This window comes from Siphateles boraxobius, unplaced genomic scaffold (genome assembly GCF_051911475.1).
Source record: "Siphateles boraxobius isolate OS27281-9 unplaced genomic scaffold, OSU_SipBor_1 49, whole genome shotgun sequence".
In the NCBI taxonomy this organism is placed as follows: Eukaryota; Metazoa; Chordata; class Actinopteri; order Cypriniformes; family Leuciscidae; genus Siphateles; species Siphateles boraxobius.
Window position 1 is genome coordinate 6,390,752 of NW_027509130.1, and position 25,774 is coordinate 6,416,525.

At 36.0% G+C, this 25,774-nt stretch overlaps 2 protein-coding genes across 6 annotated transcripts in view; one reads left to right on the forward strand and one right to left on the reverse strand.

Annotated features, from left to right (window-relative positions):
- The window catches only part of LOC143710998 (MIF4G domain-containing protein B), a 1,123,636-nt gene that overhangs the window by 228,766 nt on the left and 869,096 nt on the right, over positions 1 to 25,774 (forward strand). The gene's annotated exons all lie outside the window — the stretch shown is intronic.
- The window catches only part of shisa6a (shisa family member 6a), a 103,996-nt gene that overhangs the window by 66,357 nt on the left and 11,865 nt on the right, over positions 1 to 25,774 (reverse strand). For all 4 annotated transcript variants that reach the window (XR_013194703.1, XM_077202209.1, XM_077202208.1 and 1 more), the window contains exons 3-5: positions 18,496 to 18,644; positions 9,667 to 9,759; positions 5,199 to 5,267 (exon numbers count right to left, since the gene is read on the reverse strand). Coding sequence is in view for 3 of the 4 variants with exons in the window: in XM_077202209.1 (XP_077058324.1) it covers positions 5,199 to 5,267; positions 9,667 to 9,759; positions 18,496 to 18,644 (311 nt within the window). In the remaining variant the exon portion in view is untranslated. The remainder of the gene's footprint in view (positions 1 to 5,198; positions 5,268 to 9,666; positions 9,760 to 18,495; positions 18,645 to 25,774) is intronic.

Below are 25,774 nucleotides of genomic sequence, written 5' to 3' on the forward strand. Positions count from 1 at the left end.
CTGATTGGTCAGATGGTTCAGTCTGTTGTGATTGGTCTACTCTGCTCTGATTGGTCAGATGGTTCAGTTTGTTGTGATTGGTCTACTCTGCTCTGATTGGTCACATGGCCCAATCTGTTGATATTGGTCTACTCTGGTCTGATTGGTCAGATGGCTCAGTTTGTTGTGATTGGTCTACTCTTCTCTGATTGGTCAGATGGTTCAGTCTGTTGTGATTGGTCTACTCTGCTCTGATTGGTCAGATGGTTCAGTCTGTTGTGATTGGTCTACTCTGCTCTGATTGGTCAGATGGCCCAATCTGTTGATATTGGTCTACTCTGCTCTGATTGGTCAGATGGCCCAGTCTGTTGTGATTGGTTAGTTAACGTCACGTATTCGGTTAAACAGACAAAATGAATATGTCAGGCAGCAACTTCAACATAACGCTCATAACAAATACAATGTAAGGATAATATTGAACAGTTTCATATTCGATCCAAAGTTGGCATCATCTGAGGTCTTCGCAAGTGTGGCGTCAGCTGAAATCAATCAATATTAGTCAATAACAGTAGCGCCAGCTCTTGGGGTCTAATATTATTTTGGGATAAAGGCAAACTTAACACCTTAAAGAGCTTGATGTACTCAGTGCAACAAGACGCTGTTTTGAAACCAAGCTGCAAAAGCGGCTGATTGGATTTCCAGAAACACATGTTCCTGGGATCCAGTCACAATGCAATGGAGATTTGCAAAAAGGCTGTTAGTGATGGATGGAGAGATTCAAAACTACATTTGATGCATTGGCAAACCTACAGCCTGTGGTCATGAAAAACTCATCAGCTAACATTATAAGAGGACTTCAGGGAGAAACATTAAAGCATCAAATATGTATGACATGACCCCTGGTTTGCCACTGCGAACGTATGAGCATATACATTAGGAGATTTGCTAGGAAATTATTACAGCTAAAGAACTGAAGTAACATTGCAACACATTAAACTTTACTTTAAAGTGTTTAGATGTGCTAATTGTTTCTACTCTAGAGGCTTTAAGTGTGTTATTAAATCAAGATCTTGAAGTAAAGCGCCTTAAGTGTTTGGTAGCAACTAGTGCAACATTCAGCCATTAAAAAAAAGAGTTGTTCAGGAACTAGATGTGTTAACCTGTAGGACATCAGAGGAGTTGAACGTTTAGGGATTAATTAATTAAAGTTATCAGGGTTACGAATTTAGCGCAGTAGAAGTCTTTATTGTTTATGCATCACATCATGTAGGCAAGAAAAAGCATTAATGAAATCTCTTCAACAGGGCTCTGGGAAAAGCTTTCTGTTATGTTTTTGGAAGTGTTTAGTGTTAAGAGTTTAAGGGCGTTTGTAGAGATTAACGGCATGCGTTTGATGTGTAAATTGTTAAGACGTGTTGCCTTCACAACAGATGATTGATGTGAGCAGTATTACACGGTTAGGCAAGGTTATACTACTTTACACAAACCCTGTCAGTCACATTGGCGTATCTGTCCGCTGTGCATCATGACTGGCAGCTGTTTCTGTCCGACGTCTAAGTGGATCTGACCGATCCTTGGCACCGGTCTCTAAAACGCCAGACTCTGTTTGGACATCAAAACAGATGTGAGACTTAAGCTACTGATGGCATCAGAGCTGAAACACTGCCAGGGATATTACCTTTCTGCTCACGGGGCACGGGGAAATCTGCTGAGATTACACACAGGGTCCTAGCGGACGGGCATAATGCTTCTACCAGAGAAATCAAAACACAACACAGCAGCTGTAACACAGTCAATTAGCTCTGATAGGACCAATGGGATTTATTTAACCTGCACATGAACACATGCATGCCAGGGTTACTATAGGTAACTACAACCACTTGAAATGCAGTCACTTGAAATGAAATACATTTGATCTGAATCAAATTAAAATTAATTATAATAATAATAACTTTAAAATGTCTGTCTTTAGGTCTCCTACAATAAGTTTACATACATCCAAGGTCAAAAAACACTTTTGATTTTCTCATTATATACATTGCAGCATCAGCTCTTTTCTTACAGTGTCTGAAACAATTCGATAAAGAATTCAATCTCTCTAAACCCCTCCTTTCTGAGAACCTACTCTGCTCTGATTGGTCAGATGACTCAGTCAGTTGTGATTGGTCTGCTCTGCTCTGATTGGTCAGATGACCCAGTCTGTTGTGATTGGTCTACTCTGCTCTGATTGGTCAGATGACTCAGTCAGTTGTGATTGGTCTACTCTGCTCTGATTGGTCAGATGACCCAGTCTGTTGTGATTGGTCTACTCTGCTCTGATTGGTCACATGGCCCAGTCAGTTGTGATTGGTTTACTCTGGTCTGATTGGTCAGATGACCAAGTCTGTTGTGATTGGTCAGATGGCCCAGTCTGTTGTGATTGGTCTACTCTGCTCTGATTGGTCAGATGGCTCAGTCTGTGGTGATTGGTTTACTCTGCTCTGATTGGTCAGATGGTCCAGTCTGTTGTGATTGGTCTACTCTGCTCTGATTGGTCAGATGACTCAGTCAGTTGTGACAGGTCTACTCTGCTCTGATTGGTCAGATGACCCAGTCTATTGTGATTGGTCTACTCTGCTCTGATTGGTCACATGGCCCAGTCAGTTGTGATTGGTTTACTCTGCTCTGATTGATCAGATGGCCCGGTCTGTTGTGATTGGTCTACTCTGCTCTGATTGGTCAGATGGCTCAGTCTGTGGTGATTGGTTTCCTCTGCTCTGATTGGTCAGATGGTCCAGTCTGTTGTGATTGGTCTACTCTGCTCTGATTGGTCAGATGACTCAGTCAGTTGTGATTGGTCTACTCTGCTCTGATTGGTCAGATGACCCAGTCAGTTGTGATTGGTTTACTCTGCTCTGATTGGTCAGATGGCCAAGTCTGTTGTGATTGGTTTACTCTGCTCTGATTGGTCAGATGACCCAGTCAGTTGTGATTGGTTTACTCTGCTCTGATTGGTCAGATGGTTCAGTCTGTTGTGATTGGTCTACTCTGCTCTGATTGGTCAGATGGTTCAGTCTGTTGTGATTGGTCAGATGGCTCAGTCTGTTGTGATTGGTTTACTCTGCTCTGATTGGTCAGATGGTTCAGTCTGTTGTGATTGGTCTACTCTGCTCTGATTGGTCAAATGGTTCAGTCTGTTGTGATTGGTCTACTCTGCTCTGATTGGTCAGATGGCCCAGTCTGTTGTGATTGGTCTACTCTGCTCTGATTGGTCAAATGGCTCAGTCTGTTTGGATTGGTCTACCCTGCTCTGATTGGTCAGATGGCCCAGGCTGTTGTGATTGGCCGAATGCTTGCAGTGTGTGTGTCAGAATCTGAACGACTATTACCATATTCGAATTTCAGCTCTGGATCTTCATAAGGGCTTGATACACAGTGATTTCAGATACACAGTGTTGGTTTTACCATATGAATTCAAGCTCGAGTCCTCATCCTTGGAAGTGCGTCAAAGTGGATTTGCTTTTGCATCCCAGAAAACAGTGAAACCAAACTCGTTTTGGCAGTTCAGACCTTTGAAACTTTGCCGAACTTTTACATTTACAAACAGCCATATTACACACTGCATGAAAGGAAATATCCAAAAAAGCATAGTAGGGGGACTTAAAAAAAAACTCTGATATAATAATAATAACAATTATAATGGGAAAAACTAAACAAAACAAAATTGAAAACCAAAAATGTAAAAATAAACCCAAACCCAAACCATTGATAAAAAAATATAAAGATTCTAAATTAACACTGGTGCATGAATGCATGTATGCATAAACTACATGAGAACATTGTGTAAAATCAAAATTGCATTCAGTGTTTCCACAACAACAGTTTGCAGCACAAATGATACTTCTGGGTTTGTTCCAATCACTAACTCTGAATATGAGCAATAGTAATAGCAATGCTTGCTATGAAAACAGCACTAATAATGTTTGTTGAAAGTTCACAGTATAATTGAAGCTGTAATTAGTGCAGGTCAGCTGAATAATCCCAGGGTTTAAACAAAGAGGGATTTAAGCTGGTGTAGAGCCAAACGTTTTTGTAGAATTATATGGCACAGTGGTTAAAAGGATCACCATGGTAACAGCGAGGAGAAATCCGCAACAACAGTCATTAATAAACTAGAGATACTGTACTGGGAAAACGGCTAGAAATGAACCAACACTAAAATTGCTCCTGCTGGTACGAGAGGTGAAATGAATCAAAAAGTTAATTTATCTGAAGCACAAGGGAGCACACTAAAGCAGAACCGCTGCACATAAATGCCGTTTACCCAACAAACACCTGCATTAAACTATGAAACTATAAATCACTACATATATGTCACATTCTGTATGTCAAAACACCCTCACATGCGGACGCAAAAACGCACAACCCAACATTCAGTTGAGCAAGATTCAAATCTTTCCTCGAACTGACATTCGACAGAACACATCAGTCCGTCTTTTAGACTGACCGCTGCAAAAAAAATCTTAAATATAGAAGAAATGTCTTAAAATCGAGCAAAACAATCTTGTTAATGCATGGTAAAAATGACTAAAATTAGCATAAATATCTAGCCACTAAAAATATTAATAGTCTAAAAACTAAGGGGAAAACGCTTAAAATTATAATACCGTTCCAACGATTGTGGTCTGAAAGATTTTTTAAAATATTTTCATTAAGGATGCATTAAACTGATCAAAAGTGACAGTATTTTTAATGTTACAAAAGATTTATATTTTAAATTAATGCTGGTCTTTTGAACTTGAATCCCGAAAAAATAAATCAATTTCCACAAAAATATGAAGCAGCACAACGTTTTTTCGACATTGATAATAACTGAGCATCAAATCACTATATCAGTTATTATTACAAAATCTTTTGACATTTGCATTAAATCTTGAATTTGCATTGTTTTTCTTTTCTTTTTTTTTATAATACAACATAAGACATTCTACGCTTGAATTTGTAAAGATACACTAAAATTGCATAATATTCAATGTTTCTAATTCTGTTAACTTGCATAATGTTGCACGATATTAGGACATTTTTGCTATAAGTTTTCCTCTACTCAAGAGGGGTCTTTAGCGCACAGTTGTTCCAAAAGCTTGGCTTCCAACAGATTGCAGAACATCCCAACATCAGTCAGGACCCGTGAGGAACGCGTGTGTAGTGTTTTAAGTGCATGAATGAAGCACGATACATACTGTAGGACAGAGGAACGTCCAGCTCGCCCTGCCACGACTGATGCCCGAGATCGTCTACAGAGTGCTGCGCTGCAGAAACACACACACACACACACACATCAACATGTTTCATGCACAAAGACTGAGGTCTTCACACTCTGTATACATCAAATGCTCCTTAATATCAATATAAACACTTTCAAGCATCGAAAAATGTGCTTAATTAATTGACATCGACCAGTGTTGTTACTGTAAACACTGAAACTAAACATTGTTGTTACTTGAAATAAAGGTTTAATATCAATAATAATAAAAAATTCTAAACCTTGAAACTAGAACTTAAATGAAAATTAGAAATGTTCCTTTTGCAACTAGCTGAAGTAAGTTTAAGTTGATGTAAAATTTTGTAAAACTAAGGGTCCGTTTACACTTTTTATGCGTTTTGGCCGTTCATTTAAAACATCAAAGTACACGTTTTTGTACTTTGATGTACTTTACAAGTCTCAGTGTTAACTACAAAAATGCGATTTTGTGATAACGGTGATGTTGTGATACGTGTTCAGTCTACAGGCGTGGAGTGTTTCTTTACAAAGTGGCATCGCCATCTACTGGCCTGACAGCAGAATACAGCGTTTTTAATCATTTCGCAGATCCGTGTGAACGAGGTTCGTTTTGACAACATTATTTTCCACAGTACATAGTTGTGGTGTAATGGTACGCTCAAACTAAAACTGAAATAAACACTAAATAACACTTTACATCGAGGTTTCATTTAATTTTCATTTGTTTTGTGTACATTTGTTATCTACATTTGTTAACATGAACTAACAATAAAAATATTTCTAAAGTATTTATTAATCATTGTTAATGTTATTATTATTAAAACCAAAAGTTATATATCTGTTAATATCATTTAATGGACATGAACTAACATGAACAAACAAAGAATTACTATTTTTATTAACTAACTTTAACAAAGATTAATAAAAACTGTAAGAAATCTTTTGCTCATTGTTAGTTATGCTATAATTAATGTAAGCTAATGGAACCTTATTGTAAAGTGTTAGCAAAAATGAATATTAGATAAAACAACTAAAACCTATAAGCTAAATTTAAGCGAAAATGAGAAATGTTTTCTGGCAGCCATCTTAAATTAGTTTAAGTTTCAGTAAAAAAACGACTAAAACTAAAATCAAAATAAAAATTAAAGTTAAATATAAATATTAGCTAGAAAACTAATAAAAGTGACAAAACTTCAACTAAAATTAAAATATAAACTAAAAATATTAGTGACAAATACATGAAAATGTTAAAAATAAAATTTAAACAAAATAAAAGCTAATTCTAAATATTAATAAATACTATAATAGTGTATAAATCATACTAAAATAGTACTTTAATCAACGAGATCTAGTGATGAAGATATTTATATACCCATTTACTTTAGCAATGCAAAATGACCAGTTAACATAAATAAAAAAATATCCATCTAAAAAGTAAAGTTGTTTCAAGTAGGGCGAATTGCCCTAGTGCTCTTATTGCAAGTTGTCTGAGAAAATCTGCAGCTTCCTAATGTGGGACAGTTGTGTTCCCAATATGGGACACTGAAAAATCTATGATAAAAGACCAAAAATCACATTGATAAATGGAGAATAGTATAATCTTATTTTATTTTAGATTCTTTTTTAAATCTTATTTAGTAATTGTCTTGGTTATGAATGGATGAAACATGTAAAATAACATAATTTTTAGTTATATTATCCATTTCCAGTAAACGAGTATCACAATCCATAAACAAGACCATTATATCAGTTATAGTGATGAATTTCTAAAACACCTAACAAATAAACAGAGAAACTTTGGACCAAAATAATTTGGTATAATTACAACTAAAAAATAAATGTACAATTGTTTCTGTTTCCGGAGAAACCCCTTCTTTAAACTTACTGATAAAATCATTACATGGATAATATCTATTTATTATTTTAAAGTGAGTTTCTTTGACTTATTAGGAATTACATATTTATTCATATCTGACCACAGAATCTGAATGAAAATCCTGTTTCCATTTCATCAATGCCTTAGGTGAAATTTTTTTTCTTTAGTTAAGATTTGTCTAATATAAACATTATTAATATTTGTATTAAAAATAATAATAATAATAATAATAATAATAAACCATGCCCCACCACACATTTTTGACAGGCTGATCATGCTGTCCCGGATTTGAAAACCACATTTCCTAATGTGGGACACTAGGAAATTTGATAAAAATGTAAAATATATAGCTTATACACATAAAGCTACACTATTTTGTGATGGACAAACATTTTATAAGCATGTTAGGCTAAAAAGTAGCAGGATTGCTTTGTTTAAAATCTATTTAACTCCTTAACATCAAAATTGTTAAACCTCTTTGTCATTAACCTTCATATGGTTTTCACACAAGGTGCCTTCTGTTTGATGATTGCTCCACCCTCAAATATGATTGGGTTAAATATGATGTGATTTTGATCAAATGACACCACAGCTTTGTCTAACCCATAGTTTCACTGTCATTCATGTGTTTATGGGGGACCTACAAACACTAGACCTTAGGTGTCCCACATTAGGGCAATTCAGCCTACCTCACAAATATATGACTAAAACTTAAATAAAAAATAAAGCTAAACAAAATGTTAAAACAAAAAATAATAAAGTAACGCAATTACTGAAACTTCAACTATAATTAAAATGCAAACCAAAAGTATTCCAATAAAATCAAAGTCAAAATATTATGAATTACTACAAAGCATGTACAAAGCATATTACAAAAAAGAATATATTCATCAATTTGAATGCAATATTTGAATGAAAGTCAAACGTGTGCAGAATTAACGTCCACAGATGAATCCTTCACAACACGGTGCATTGAAAAAAGTAAAGAGGCTGAGACTCAGATCTGATGTTGAGCTGAAATGAGTCTGAGTTTGAGGAGATGAGTTTCACTCCTTCGCCACCGGAGAGAATCTACAAACAAATTCAATCAGGTGGAATTAAACAGGGTGAAGATTAAGGCCAATTTGCATGAACCGCAGGGGCTTCTGAGAGAAGTTGAATGAGCAAAAAAATACTTAAGCAACTTATTAAACTCTTTCACCTTGAGGAAGAGTAGGGGTATTAACTTTATCCTCTTTTACACTCACGTCTGAATCACACGCCGAAAAATATCTCTGACGCACAATAAGCTCAATCAAAAGATGATTCAAACAACTGACATTCTTCATTTGCCAAAGAAACCAAAGTCGGAATTTTGTGTCAAAATAATAACAGCAATCATTCCGTGTGACGAGTGATGTCATAGGTGAGAACGCTGATGTCACGGATGTTCCTCCGACGGCTATTGATGTAAATGTTACCGGTTGTGTGTGTGTGTAAGCCGGTCGATTATGTTGTTGGGTGATTATGTGGTGATTCACTCAGGAGAGACAATGAGGAGCGCAGACGCTTGGCAAGATGTGTTCTTTCCTCGTCTGTTCATTATCTTTAGGAAATGTCATTATTGCACTGTCAACAGCTCAATCTCCCCATAGGACACGCACTCCACAGATGAAAAACAAGTAGCCTTTTTGGGGCTTTTCTTCGGTCGTGTACTTTTTTTTTTTTGGAGTCGAGTAATAGAAAAGGGAAGATCCATAATATTAATATAAATAGTTTTAATTGTGTATTTAAGCACTGACAACTGTTTTTAAATGAGATTGAATTGGCTTTAGTGTAAACAGAATCTAAAAGTTAAAGAAAATGTATTTGATACTTCAAACAAAGTCTAAATATTTGATTGAAATAAAATAAATCTTAAAACCAAAACTGAAAAAAAAAAATTTGAAACTGAAAAAAATCTAATATAAAAAATAAACTTATTTTATTTCAGCTTATCATTTAAATTTAGTTTAATAGTGATGTACTAAAATAACTAAAAACTAAAAATGTTATACAAATTCTTAAAAAAACATATAGACATAAAGATGAGACAAAATTACAAGAAATTTAAAACTGAAATGAAAATGAAAAATATAAAAATAAAAACTATGATTGTATCTCAACGATACTAAAATAGCACTGGTTGAAGTACTAAAATTGAAAAAAAAAAGTACTAAAACTGAAAAAAAATAAAAATAATAAAGCTAAATAGGAATGCTGTAAAATATAGAAGTAACAAAAGCACACACAATTCTTTTTAAACATGAAACTATAAAAAAATAAAAGCTAATTCTATATATTATAAATATATATATTATAAACATTCTAGCAGTGTATAAATAGTGCTAAAATGTCATTAGGAGGAAGCAGTACAGATACAGTGGCATTTATTAGTAGTATTTGGACACTTAAAAAAAGTGTCGAAATTTAGTTGCATTTGATACAAAATGCAAACCTGAGCTCAAATGATGCTCAAGCTTAACTTATTCTGTGAACAAGCTGTCGTTCATCAACTCAAGATCTGGGTTACCTTTCAGGTGACCCCTGCCGAGCGTCACAAAGCCAGAGGAGATGAAGTTGTGCATGTCTTGACCACTGCGGAAGTTTTCTTTCCCATAATGCCCTGCAAAGACAGACACACAGCGTGTGTTATTAGATGAAAACAAAACGCAAAAATAAAACATAGCAGTTACGGCATGTCCCTGAAAAAGCTTGTGTTTTATTAAAACCATGTAGAAGTGAAACCATCCAGCCCGGGTAAAAAAAGGATAAAACTAACTAAACAATTATTTACTAATACTGTGTACAGTATACTGTCCATCTATAGATTTCACCATAAATTCTCAAGTTGGTCAATCACAAAACTATTTGTCTTAACATTAAGACTATTGTTTTGTATTATGTTCATGTTTTCTGATTATGTTTAAACAAATGAGGCACTGTCTAATAAAATATGCACTCATTTAAAATATTATATATATATATATATATATGAACATTGCATAAAGCAGGATCAAAATCCTTGTTTGATTTTGTTGACACATTAGAGTTAAAGTTTTTTTACAGAAGGGGGATTGGATATCTCTTTTTATCACTATCACTGATCAATAAATCAGAAAACATAATTTTCTCATGTTTTTATGAATATAATCAGCTGAATGTGATATGAACAAACCCCCTCAGTAAAAACCTTCAGAATATAGACCGGTGTAAAGCTGTAAATGTTGGTGTGTGTACAGTAAGTGCTGCTGAAAACTTTTAAAGATATGTATTGTGTTCAAAATCTACAGATGCAAATTGATAAAATGCAATAAAATAAACACTTAAATGTGTATTTTGAATTTTTTTTCTTTCCACTTATCTGAAAGACAACATCTCAAAATTGATCAGTCCTCAGACAATATCTGCCAATAATATCTCTTAGATGATGATATTTTAAGTTTTATGATTAAAATCTCTGTAGTTTTAAAATGCATAATGCAATGCAACACAATGATGATTAAAAGAAGAAAGCCTGATGGATCATATTTGATACACCTGAACATGATTTTTCTACAAAAATAGTTAAATGGCGTATGGATAATCAAGCTAGCTTCAGTGCAGTGTGCACATTCATCACGAAGACCTTAACGTGTGGCAGTTAGTCGTCTCAGCCGGTGAACGGTGTCCTGGGACAGAGGTCAAGACAAGGTGCTGCATTAAGTATTAATGGTGTGTGTGTGTGTGTGTGTGTAGCGGGGCAGAGGTTCTGCACAGGGACTCGACACACACACACACACACACACTCTCAGCTCTGATGTGAATCTTCACCGTCTTCCACTGGCCGTTGAATCCTCCATCTAATGGCACAGTTATTGACGTCCCTGACCGGGACACTGACCCGAGGTCCCGAGATTGGAGACTTGAGAGCTCAATTGTGTCATTGCTCAGCTCTACAGACAGTCATCTAATATAGATCATTTTTCAATTTTTTTTACAGCTGAAGTGTTTAGAACTGTAAAGCCCACTGTATCATATTTGATACGCACATTTCTCAGGCCTCTAAATGATCAAAGCTTTGCTGAAAAACCTGTTGCACACAATCTACACACCTTACGTCTAATTGATAGATTGTTAGCAAGTAAAATACCTTTTAGTATAATTGATAAAATGTCCACCTTCCAGTCTTTACTGATTTTTAGACAGTATATGTAAGAATAACTTTTATATTGTTCATAATATTTCAAAAAGAGCACTTACTGGACTGAAGTTTACTTAAATATCCAATCAATCATTTTTTGGAAAAATCATGTTCAGATATGAGTATCAAATATGATCGTCAGGCTTTTGAGGAAGGTTTATTTGTTCATCTCGCAATCATATCATTGTATTACATTATATGTTTTGAAACATTTAAATATTATCTTACTAAGACATATTACAGGCAAATATATAGTGACGACTGATATTAATATGTATTTTATGTACAGTAAGTATTCTATTATCTGTTTTAAAGATCTCATTGATTTACATTACAAGCTATCAGAATTTCATCTTACTTTTTGTTCAAATAAATATGGCAAAAATATGCAATTTGATGCAGATGTTGATATTTTTCCTCCTCAAATATGAGCTCCATATTCTCACTTTATCATACTAAATGAGCCATAAAAGAATGATACTCAAAAACATAAGAACATTTATGCAAATATTTTGTCTAAAACAGTTCTATCTAAAATAATAATAATAATAATAATAATTCTGACTATTATATATGTCAGGGATGACAGGGTTAATATTTATCAGACTTCTCAATGCTAGTGAAAAGTACTTTTCATACCTGGAAAGTCACTCATTATGTTTTTTTTTTTTCAATTCAAAGCAAAACCTGAAGAGAGATGAAGAGTTATTGCTCCATAAATCAATTGTGTGCTGTGTAATTGTGTTGAGATATTTCTCTGTGAAGTTTATAGCGCTGAAGTTCAGGGTTCTTGGAACAGAGATTACGGTCAATACTAACAGCAACCGAGGGAGAAAACATTTTCAGCCGGTCTCTCATTTTGAGCCCTATATTCCCATTTTGTGTTATATTATATATTTTTATATTTGTTTTATAAGCTTTGTAAAAAAGATAGCCACCATATGCTTCATGAAACATCAGCTCCTTTGTTTCAGGTTTCAATAATGCCCATTTTTTAATCTCCAAAAAATACCCCAACCAGTAAAAAAATCCTACATTTACAATCAGACAAGCATATTGAAAACTGTACAGCTTTACTACTGGGTCTCATTTGTGAATATTAGTTAATGCATTGACTAATATGAAGGAACGATGAACAATTTATTATCACAGCATTTATTAACCTGTGTTGATGTTACTTAATAAAAATGTGTTCATGTTAGTTCATAGTAGCATTAACTAGTCAAGTCAAGACTAATGGTCATAGAAACTAATGGTCATAGATACAACTTTTGATTTTAAAGTGCCCCATTATGCTTTTTCGAATATACTTTGAGTAGACCAATCACAACCGACTGGGCCATCTGACCAATCAGAGCAGAGTAGACCAATCACAACCGACTGGGCCATTTGAAAAGAGGGATTTAGAGAGACTGAATTTTCAAACAAACAAACAAAAACACACAAACAAACAAACAAACAAACAGTTTTCTGACTGAAATTAGGTGAAGTGCAATGTAGGTTATATTATGAGAAAATGAACGTGACGTTTGATGCATGTAAACGGAGACCTCTAGAACAAAACTGTGAACCTTTAAAATAGCATAATAGGGGCAACTAAAAAATGTATTGGTAAATGATATTATCATTAACATTAATTGATACTGTAGAAGCATTGTTCATTTTAACTAATATTGTTAACTTATGTTAGCAAATGAAACCTTATTGTAAAGTTTTGTAAATCTCAGATCTTTTGACTTCGGTTCAAGCATACTAGATTTTTAAATCAGATATAAGGAATCACAGGCCAACGCCTCAAGTATCCAGTGCACAATTAAAATACCCAGTGTCCTTTTCTACATGAAATCAAACACACGGGTGTCGAGATGACCCGGGAACAGACAGAGATCAGATTGCATTTAGGAAACTATAATGAGAATGACAGATGCGACCATTTGCCATCTTCATAACTCTGTTTCTCTCTTCAAGTTTTCCTCACAAAGGCTTATCTGTCCATCATTGTGATTTTGGTACATTGCTGCATGATGAAAGTTAATATTTAATGATTGTCTTTTATTAAAGCAAGACCTCATTGAACCATTTTTTCTCATCAAACCAAGTAAAACTGAGGCAACATGCATGCTAATGTTTCATCTGATAGATCTGCTTCATCTTGCCTTCTGATGTACATCAAATCCTCATATCCTGGTTACAATAGCCTGTAGCAAGACAACATTTAGCTATTTAAGGCGAGACACGGCAGGCAAAAACATCGTTTTTTTTCACTGGTCAATTTTGAGATTTTGGGATATTTGTCTTCAATAACATGTCTTCTTTCAGACTTGTGGTGAAAAAAAGTCTGAAATACACATTTAGGTCTTTATTTTACTACACTTTGTCTGTTTGCGACTATAGATTTCTCATAAATTCATCAAAAGTTGTCATTATAAATCATCCTTCTGCTCCGCGATCGCGATCTGCACCCTGTCATCACACACACCCTTAGAAAGCTCTCTCTCTCCTGAACAATACTGCCAGATCCAAATATGGTAATTTCCTTTTTATCAGCAACCAATCGTGAAAGTAAAAGGGGGGATTTAACTCTATATGCGCAATCTTGTTGGCTGATGCTAAATCTTTAAAGCCCGTTTCCTCAAAATGACTTTTCTATCGTACTCAATGTCCGTAATCTGCACTTCAGTAGCACCTATATACACCAAACTTTCCAGTCTTGTACCTAGTTATATTATGAAGACATTTACAGAGGGATTTGTAAATATATATTATTCCTAGCCTGATTTATATAACATTTTATTCCAAAAAACATGGCGAAAATCATTTTTTAAGGCTATTGGCAATATATTCTGATTTACAGGATAACAAAAGTAGATATCCATAAATCCCTCTGTAATTTTTTTCCCGTCTAATATGTGAACACAATGAAAAAATAATTTTGAACCTGGCTTTATTAAATACTCAGATTTCGTTTTTTTAAATATATGCAAATTAGAGCATATTTAATTAGATAATGCCTAATTTGCATATTTAAACATTAAATTACAGAAAACTTGTAATACATTTTTTTCTCAACTTAATGTAGGTAATCAGCTGATAAAGTTTCATGGTGATATTTGCTAGCTAAAAAAAAATATCCTATTCACCTGTAGTGTCTCGCCTTAATTTTCTAATCTGGTGTCCATTTACAATGCCAGCATTAAAAACATCATAATTTAGTATTTCATGACTATTTTCAACCCCTGTGGTTGTTAAATTAAATAGGCAGTTTTTGCTACTGTACCTTTAAGACCTCTAGGCTAATTTGCAAATTACCTCTATTGTGATTGGCTAACCTCTACATACCGATTTCTACATTTTGAGCTGTTACAGCAACAAAACATCAAACTCAAAAAGAGAAACACACTATTTTCCATGAGAAGAGCTATGAACAAGTCCAAATATCAACAAGTGAAAATAATAACAAGTAATAATCCTGTTAGATAATTTAACATTGGTTGCAACAACTGCAACCATAAAAGAAATTTCATTCAATGATTCCTGAAATCAAGTCAGTCCCAAAACACTATTTTAAATAAGCATGTAATGCGCTCACATCAGGCATAATTATACGCTATAAATCACTGAATAAAAGGTAAAAAGAAAAAAGACATTTCCACCATTTAAAAGCTAATTAAACTCAGCTAGGTTCAGAAAATGCAAAAACTTGGTGTTGCTAATACTATTTTCTCCTAGTTGCACAACATAAACACATGCACTATAATTGCAATTGCTTTTGGTTTGTTTGAAAATGTGTAAATACGGTTTTAATATTGGAACGAATGTCAGTGTAATCCATTCATGAATCCATTCAAGTGTCTTATTAAATTGAATGCATCAATTACAGGTATATACATTATGCATTATAATGGCAAAACGCTAATGGACAGAGCAGAGTGACAGGGGGAATGGAGGTCACGGAGGTCGAGCAAACGGAGAGACGGACGACCAGAGAAATGAAAGAAAATCTCAGCATGGGGAATCAATAAGGGAGGCAAAGAGATTGAATTTCTTTCAGCCAATTAATCAGGTGAACAAACATTCAAATTTCCTTGGGTTTGAAGGCTTTTTATGAACTTTGTGCCCAATTTAAAGGCATTTAATCAATCACATCGGACATTTTATCGATCACAAGAGCACTTTGTCACCATTTCTCGGGGGACGAGAGAAGATCAAACGCAGCAGTGTTCCTCTCATGCAGTCACAAGCTCGTGTGTTGTACAGATTGTATACGCCAGAGAAACAAGCGCGTAGCTATCTTTAGATTTTTGTTTTTGAACTTCTGTTTTTACGATAGCTCTGTATATTTCTATGGCATCGCTGTTGAAGAGTAATCAGCTGGTGAAGTGGATTTACTTATTGTAGAGTTAATGACATTTATCATGAGCATTGTAATGTTTGAAGCGAGTGTCATAACAAATGTCATTAGACTGGGAATATTTAGAAACGAGTGGTTCATTCATAAATCCATAAGGTCTTACCCTCAAAAATGTAGTGTATATATATATATATATATATATATATATATATATATATTGATCGGGCCAGTGATGCATCTTCATGGAAGTTGGTCATTTGCGCAGTTTTAAGCCTTTCCAATTTAAATATTCAAGCGCATGAACACACAAAAGTAGCCAGGTCTCTCAGTTCTGTACTTGCGCGCTGTGTGATCAGTTTTGTGTGCGCAGCAACACACATACAAAGTGCGCTCCCAGAACGGCACGTCTCACAGCTTGTGAACACCCTTTCGCGTCTTCCTGAGCTTACGTAAGTAAGCTTACATGAATGTAAACGTGAGATAAGATGCATGTGTAACAGTATATTGGATCCGTGTAGCTCTTAAAGTGATAGCAGCCTAATATTCCTGCTGTTGTCTGTTTGTATATGTTAATCAAACAAAAGACAAAAAAAAAATGCTCACTGCTCTTGACTGAATACCTGTAATAAGGTTTAATCTATAATTCTACACTGAAGACTATGCAGTGATATTTTACATATTTTACATCTGACTATGCAGTGATATTTTACACCTGTGATAATATTTCAAATGTATAATTATAGGTGTCATAACCTGATCTATTAAGGTTACATGGATCAAAAACAATGAAAACATTAAATAGGCCTATTTTATTTTATTCATTTATTTATTACTTTTTTTTATGGTGGGGCCAGTGAAAATTATGGCAGGGCAATTGAAAATTTTAACGAATTAGAAAAAATCCTTAAAAAATCCCCCCGAACACACACAATGTTTTAATGCATGTTTTCTTGGGAATACGTATAAAATATATACAAATATTGTGCTTGCAGACATTTTACCAATTCAGTATCCATCGTACACATTCTAACATGACATAATACATGACTGGGACATGAAATTATGCCTCAATATAGGAATGACCCACATTCAGTATGGTGCAGCGCAGCATCTGATATCAAATTCATCAAAGGGTTTGATTATCAGTCATTTATTGCTGCCTTATTACTGTACTTTATATGAAATGATGGGACAAACTTTATAAATGTCATTTTATAGGTGATTTTATGGGTTTGTATCCTCCTGAATGAAGCAGTGAGTGAGTTAACCGTAAACTAGCATCTCACTCACACAAACAGTAACATTCAGAGCAATCCCAACCGCTGACCTCATTCAAACACAGCTGCATTTAGTTTATTCAGTAGCGCTTTGAATATTGATGTACAACAAGCCAAAGCACTGATTAGCTCAAACACAAACGAGACAGTACATCTGCATTAATGCTAACACTGAACTGGAGTCAGTAAAAGAGCATCAGGAGTGTGCTTCGATGGCTGCTTGACTGCTGCGCTCTGTGTGAATGGGGAATTCATTCAGATTTGATTTCTGATATTAGCTTGTACGGCGTGGCGGCAAACAGCGCGATGACAAGATTTTAAATATGAATCAGAAAACACGCTCAAGAAGTGCTGTGGGAGAGACATGCCACAACATATGTTTCCTCAAACATATTGCCACAAATAAACTCCTGAGCATATGTACAACACCCACACACAGATGCACACACATATAGAACTTTTGCATTTATGTGTTTTGGAGGACACTTTGATCCAAAGCGACTAACGTCGCATTGAAGTTAAATGTTTTATCAGATCATGCATTCCCTGCGAATCGAACCCATGACCTTGGTGTTGCAAGTGCCAAAGACTCCCAAACTTTTTTTGTTAGCCCTGTTAACATAAAATAATTTACACTGAGATTTTAAATTTATATTTCAATAATTTAACCAATGTTCATGGTTCTCAGATCTCGGTTAATGGTCCACTGACAGGCAGAAAAACAAATAAAATATTTAATATTTTTTACTAAATGTTTTGAGTTTTTTCTGTTTTCATTTTAAATTATTTATTTACAATATAGAGCTGCGCAACTTGGTGAAATTGTTTTTTGATTATTTGGTCTAAAATGTGACAATATGACCTCATCTCATAAGAAAATGTCTCAAACTGCTGCTGAAACAACCAGGCCAAAGTTTTAATTATATTTATATTTTATAATATTTATAAAATTTTTATAATACATACTTTTATTTTACACAACAAGATACTAATAATTCAATCTGTTCATCGTATAAAGCGATCATGACGCTTCAGAAGCGTTCAGTCTTGCCGCTTGCTAATTCCTCCATATAAATAGCGAATCCGGGATGGCGCGAGCACCACTGGCTTTCAAAGGGAATGGGAGATGAGACTCTGATTGGTTTATTGCACATTACGCCCAAAAACACACCCATTACTCATCAAGAGAATAGGGACAACCCTTAAAGACCATGCGCCGGGAGCGCCGACCATTTTTCCCGTTATTAAACTAGCAAAAGTGGATTCGGACCTAAGTGCACTTGCGCCCTGCGCTTTAGACCATGTGCTTAGATCGTTAAAATAGACCCCTTAACCTTTAAAATGTACCACATTACCATTGCAACTTATTTCAAACTTTTGGAATGTTCCAAAAAGAATTCCATGTCAAAAAAAGAACTCATCTTTCAGTACGACAATTATGCGCCATGGCATTTACGCGGCAGAAAACGGCACTTTAATGGTGACCTCCAAAATAGCATGGTAATACCATAGTACAGTTTTGTTAGTGAGTAAAAAGAAGGCAGCACCTACCATGGTTGATTTTGTTGTGCACAGGTGTGTAGTGGTTCTTGGACGTCCGTACAGGCGTGTTCTCTTTGGGCGAGGCGTCTATCGCAACGACGTTTTCATGCTCGTATATCGGAACGGACCCCTGCTGTCTCAATATGTCCGCCAGCGCTCTGTGAAAAACACACACAAGTCCAAGATCATTTCACTACTCTCCAGAAACAAAGCCTGCCCAAATGCGGTTCAGCTTTGAAATAAAAGCTTGTTTAACATTTCATCCAGTTTAAAGATTCAAACACACCGGCCCCCAAGAGGTTTAGTCAATTGGCCCCATTTATGCTGTTGTTTCTGTTGTTTTCCCATACGCAAAGATTTTTGCCTCTTGGAACTTGCACACACACATACACAGACACAACTTTAATTGCGCTTTGTGTTATAATGAACAGTCAAGGTTTAGTCTCACAGGTTTTCCAGACCTCAGGCCTGTGAGCTCTACAGCAACAATCACAAGCCATTAATCAATGTTTCTCCGCAATATAGCGTTGGAGCAACACACCCCACCTACATCAGCCTAATGGGATTCAAATCCTATTAATGTTTTTGCACTTTGGCCCTAAGGACACGGTTTCTGACTCGAGCCCCAACCGCCTCATGGATTTTTGACGCAGTTGCAATCTGAGATTCTGGTCGCTGGAGTTAATGGTGTTTCTTTACTAATGCAGTTTTCGGAGCGTGTGCAGTTATATGGGCCTTAACTTATTCACTGTAAGTTTAGGATAGTGTTGCCTAGTGGGTAAACATCAAAGTTGGTGATTAAAAAGGTTGCAGATTCCTTATTAAATTTTGCACATATTCGGTAGCACTTTATTTTACGGTCCTTTTCCCCGTGTACATAGTATGTACTTATTGAAATTGTAACAACTGGGTAATAACTAGGTACTAACCGTAAGTGCACTTACATGTACTGTAAAATAAAGTGCGCCCCATATTCAATCTTGATGTGTGAAGATGCAGCGGGTTTGACGTAGATTCTGGTTTTAACTGGTTGCAATGTGCAAAGTGTTAATAAGCACAGGTGTAAATGACAAAAATTATAGCAATTTTTATGGTAAAATACTGTAAAAATGCTAGGGTAAGTTAATTTACTCTGAACAGTGAAACACTAATATGTCTACTTGGACATTCCTAGTAATTTTACAGATTAACAGTTTTTGGGAGGGAAAAAGTCATTTTATAATTTACACCGAAAACCCATGAACTGACATGCCCAGAATTGTATGTGTGACATTCAGGCTTCACAGATGATGGGTTTTCATTGAAATAACTTTCTTCTTAGTTTTTCATTATCAGTTATGTACATTATGGTTTTATTCTACATCTTATGTTATTAAATGAATCTTAATAAAAAATGACCAAATACTAACTAACTAAATAAATAGTTAGAAAGTATATTACCATATTAAAGGTATATTATAGGTATATTTTAAAGTCTTAGTAACATTATTGCAGTTAATGAAATAAATATACAGTAAAAATGTACATGTATTTAAATAAATATAAAAAAATAAAAAGATTTTAGAAATGTTTTTATTAACAATATGTTTCATTATAACAGTTAATGAAATATACATTTTAGTGTAAATTTAAGTTCATAATTATTTTTTTATTTTATTTTTTAAACATTTGAGTAATTTGGTAATTCATATTTCCACAGCTGTCATTTTTTAAACATAAATGTTACTGATTTTTTATTTATTTATTTTTTTACAGTGTACAGCTGAGGGTAAATTACTTAAATCACATCCTCACAAACATATGGCTTCAGAAGACTTGGAATATTGTGCAAGAGTCATTCCTACTGCTTATATGTTTATTAGAACCGCAGAGAAACTGCCCCCCAAAAAATTAATAAATGCTTATTCAGAACCAGTAAAAAAGGTTGGATTCTTCAGACCATCAGTTCTCATGGCCAGCTATCTCAAACACGGCGACAGATCCAGCAGACCCGGAGGCCATCTTTCCTCACATGAGGAGCCTGAAATGGCGTCTTAACTGTGTCAATGTCAGCGTATTCGCTCTGCCTCACGGTCCACATCTCTGAGCGCACGCACGCGAGAGAGAGAGATACAGAGAGAGAGAGAGAGAGAGAGAGAAAGAGAGAGAGAGCGAGTGACTTTGGAAGGATGTAAAATTAGTCTTTCCCTTCCAGGAGAAGGCCTTTTTTAACAGAAGTTGTTCTCACGTGGGGGCGACCTGGTTTCAGTGGCCCAGTTGGCTGTAAGGCTCTGAGCTCAACTCTACCGTTACACCTTTTTCAGCTCAAACAATTCAGGATTGTTGAAACTTTCAGGCCCGTACAGTCTGGCTACATAAATGCACGTCAGTGGGCTCTTTTACTGTAGTTTGTGCATGCCACTTCCTTTTTAGGTTATTGCTGTAGAAAAAAAATGTTCAATGGGGTTCTATAAAGAACTCTAGGTTTCTCGACTCAATTTATGCCAAAAAGGTTCTTTATAAGGAGAAAATGTCTTAAAGGATTGCATAATACTTTCATGCTTAAAGGGTTGTTTTATTTTATTTTGAGTAAATTTAAATGTTTTTTTCATAAAACGTAATTTCAATTAATACAATTTTAATTAATTAAAACTAAAACCATAAAATGATCCCATGATGGAAAGGTTCAATATAAGATGCGCCTGACAGAACCTTTTAAGGTTCTATAAAACCATTTCTTCTAAGAGCAAATGTTCAAGAGATTTAGAACAGTTTTAGAAAATCCTTGTTTCCATCCATCTTTAATATCCGATACATTTTTATCTGATAAGAAGAAATTCGCATAAACCATGCTTGAAACACATCATTACTGAAATTATTACCAAATAATTCCCTCAATGTGCAGCAGAAAACTAATATGACTTTGCCTCAACAGAGGATGTGATTGGATAACTGGACAAACCAATGGACCAATCACATTGTACAGGATCTCAAATGTAGGTTTGATCGTTCTGAAAAGCCTGAACCAAAGAATATCATCAGAATGATTCGGTTTAATTCCCTCTCAGAAGTCTCTGCGTTCCCAAACACCAGATAAACTTTTATTGAGTTCTGAGACACATTTATGATGTACTGTACAAAAAAAGAGCCACAGTGGCTTCCTTCATTTTTATCAAAAAAATAGATTTTTATCACTAAATAATGAACTTTATGAGCTGCATTATGAGCTGAACATTATGGGCTTTGTTTACATTTTAAGTGCCTTACTGAAACTGTCATTTTTGCCTAAAATGACCAAATACAAATAAATACTAAATCAATCAATCAAAATTATCTACTATGGTGAATCAACATTTTCCAAAAATGTTTTTTCATAAGTATTCACAATCTTTTAAGAGGCCGTTTAGGGTCAAGTGTGACACACGCACACGCACGCGCACACGCACACGCGTACACACACACACACACACACACACACACACACACACACACACACACACACACACACACACACACACACACACACACACACACACACACACACACACACACACACACACACACAGGATAAATGCATTGCTAGACATGCAGGTGATGCATCGCCACACAAACATCCTTCCCTGTTTCGGCAGATCCTCATCAAAAGCCATTCAATTGTCTGGAGTTAATATATGCAAGACGCTGCTAAGGGTAATTTGGGCCTGAGTGCTACCCTGTTTGCTCTAAAGACACATCCAAACACCAGCGTGAGTTAATTACATCCTCACGAAACACCCTTATGCAGCCTCAGGGGAGACACAAGCACATTTATGAACAAATCAAGGCCCATTTCAGGTTGAATGGTGAAACATATGGGGGCTTTAGAGACTCGATGTTGCTAAAGCGGGAATTAGACACTTTAACTGCACACTCATCAAACGCTCTCTCTAACTCATTCAAACTCTGGTTGCATGTTTAAAATGCAAGTAAAAGCAGTGATTGAAACTGTGATGCATTAGAGGTCCAAAATGTACTTTGGCCACACTTGCCAGTGGAGAGTGAATTGACACAATTACATTTAACTGCATTAATACATTTTGCGGATGCTTTTATTATTTATCTAAAGTTTTAAATGTAAATTCATGTTCCAGTTGCACTTAATGTTGACACATTTTTCACGTTAAACAACAATAACCATTACTTATACTATCAAGAAAAGAACAAAAACAACCAATAGTTCTATTACATCACAACAACATAATTAATGTTGTTTATTTAAATGAAAGAATTTTCTCATCAAGTTAGTATTTTGAGCATCTAATCAAGAAAAACAAAATAAGAACACGGTAACAAATGTCATATTTCATGCTCATTTTATTTGTTGACTGATGTTCCAACGCTATCTCACGACCAATTCGTACGAATTTGTACAGGTGATTAAAAGGTGGCTAATTCGTACAAATTCATACTACCTCAATCGTACGAATTTGTACGATTTGTGTAAACCCACGTGATGGTTAGGTTTAGGGGCGGGGTCAGGGGTATGTCATTCGTACGAATTCATACGAATTGGGCAACTAGTAAAATATGTATGATTCAGCTAAAATCGTACTAATTCGTACAAGTGAGGTCGTATGAATTCGTACGAATTAGCCACCTCGTAAAATTCGTGTTTTATTTTTACAATATGTGTGTCATGATGGGTCACAGACATGGAGATGGACTGTATCTTTTATTCCACCAATCTGATTGCTTATTAAAATATCCCTCACAGATCATATTTTCAAGTCATTTGAAGTTTGATTGTGACATGGCAAAGCAGGGATATCAAGTGAGCGAGTTATTTACTTTTTAATTAGTTTTCACAGTAACACTTTTGTTGTTGTTGTTGTTGCGGAACGCGCCGGAAAACGAGAGGTGGGGTTTATTGTGAACATTGTAATAGGCCAATCACAGCGCATGTGACTTTCCCCCATTCATTCTTAAAGAGGCCATGTATATATTTGTTTTTGGGCTGTACTCTAGTAGAGTTTTTCATGCTTCAGTTCAAAAAAAAAAATTTTTTTCTACATATTCTTCATTGTTGCAGCTCCTCTCTTCCCAGTCTGTCAGTAACGCTTGTTTAGTTCCTGTCTCTATGAAGCCCCTCCTTCTGAAAAGCACAATGTGCTCTGATTGGTCGGCTGGAGCAGTGTGCTGTGATTGGTCAACCCTGTCAAGTGCGTGTTTTAGAAATGTTGGGCTCCTTACCATAACCTTACTAACTACTAACTAACTCTACTAACTATTAACTAACTCAACCAGGCCTCATCCCTTTTTTCTGCGTATGCCTTGGGCGGGAATTATTTAAATTAGGAATATTGTGATGTGTTTCTTGCCCGAAGAAAACTCAAGACTACAATGGAGGCGTTTCAGGCAGTTCAGAAACAGTGACACTGATATAGAGAATAACTCTCGCTGGAGGGACTTTATAACTGCTTCACTGCAAAAAACGCTTTCTTACTTAGTATTTTTGTCTTGTTTCCAGTCCAAATATAAACAAAATCTTATATCAGGAAGCCTTTACTAGATAAGTAAAATGACATAAGGAATTATATCTTGTTTTCTATAAGAAAAAAAAGTGAGTTTTTGCTTAAACCAAGCCAAATTATCTGCCAATTTTAATTCAAATTGAAAACTGGAAAATTATCTTAATTCAAATGGAAAACTAGAAAAATTATCTTAATTCAACTGGAAAACTAGAAAAATAATCTTAATTCAAATAGAAAACAAGATTATTTTTCTTACCTCGTTGGCAGATCATTTAGCTTGTTTTAAGCAAAAACTCACTTAACTTAGATTTGTTTTTGTCATATTTCTTATGTCAATTTACTTAGTAAATGTTCTTGATATAAGATTTTTTATATATATTTGGACTGGAAACAAGACAAAAATACTACGAAAAGCATTTTTTGCAGTGTTCCCTGTCATGGTTGTCAAAAACAGGACGGAAGCAATCGCAGGTCAAACTCAGTTCTTTATTGAACAATGAAAAGCTAGACAGGAACACGGGTGTGGACTGGTGACGCAGGGACCTCGATGGTCGAAGACGAACCCGTGAAGTGCAGTGAAAACCCAAACGACAATCCAACGAAGAGACGACGACGAATCCAACAGGAACACCACACGGAGAGACAAACATCCAACGAATCCAACAGGAACACCACACGGAGAGACAACATCCAAGAGACAACATCCAACGATCTGACAAAGGAGATGAGAGAACTGTGAGAATATATGGTGAGATGAGATCGGCTGCAGCTGGTGATGTGATGACGATCAGCTGGAGCGGATCAAGGAATGACACTCATTCACGCCCACTACACACGTGCTTTCATACAACAACATAAACACGAGACGAGAAGGAAGCAATGAACTTGTATACCGTGACAGTACCCCCTCTCCTAGGAACGCCTCCTGGCGTTCCCAGACTCCCTTACCTGTCGATTGAAATCATCGATCAGAGAGTGATCCAGGATGTCTCTAGCCGGAACCCAACTTCTCTCCTCCGGACCGTAACCTTCCCAGTCCACCAAGTACTGAAATCCACGTCCCCTCCGTCTAGAATCCAGAATGCGATTTACCGAATAGGTGGTCTCCCCATCTACGAGACGCGGCGGGGGGGGAACCGGGACTGGCGGATTAATGCGAGCATGAAACACGGGCTTGATTTTTGAAACATGGAAAACGGGGTGAACCCTCCTGTACGCTGGAGGTAAACTAAGGCGGACTGTCACCGGACTAATGATCTTGGTGACAGTGAACGGGCCAATGAATTTGGGGGCAAGCTTATTAGAGACGGATCGGAGAGGAATGTTCTTAGTTGAAAGCCACACTTTTTGACCAACGACGTATACGGGAGGCTTCGACCGGTGGCGATCGGCCTTAGCCTTGGTGCGCGCCCCCACTTGGAGTAGAGCCTCACGGGCTCTAGTCCAAGTGCGGTGACACCTCTGGATTAAGGCGTGAGCGGAGGGGACCGCGACCTCGGATTCCAGACTAGGAAAAATAGGTGGCTGGTAACCTAAACTACACTCAAACGGAGATAGGCCCGTAGCCGACACTGGTAACGTATTGTGGGCGTACTCCACCATGGAAATCTGTTGACTCCAAGAGGAAGGATTCTTAGAAACCAAACATCGCAACACCCTTTCCAGATCTTGGTTGGCTCTCTCGGTCTGACCATTGCTCTGGGGGTGGAACCCTGAGGACAGACTAACTGTCGCCCCCAGTAACTTACAAAATTCTTGCCAAAATTTGGACACAAACTGGGGTCCTCTGTCAGAGACCA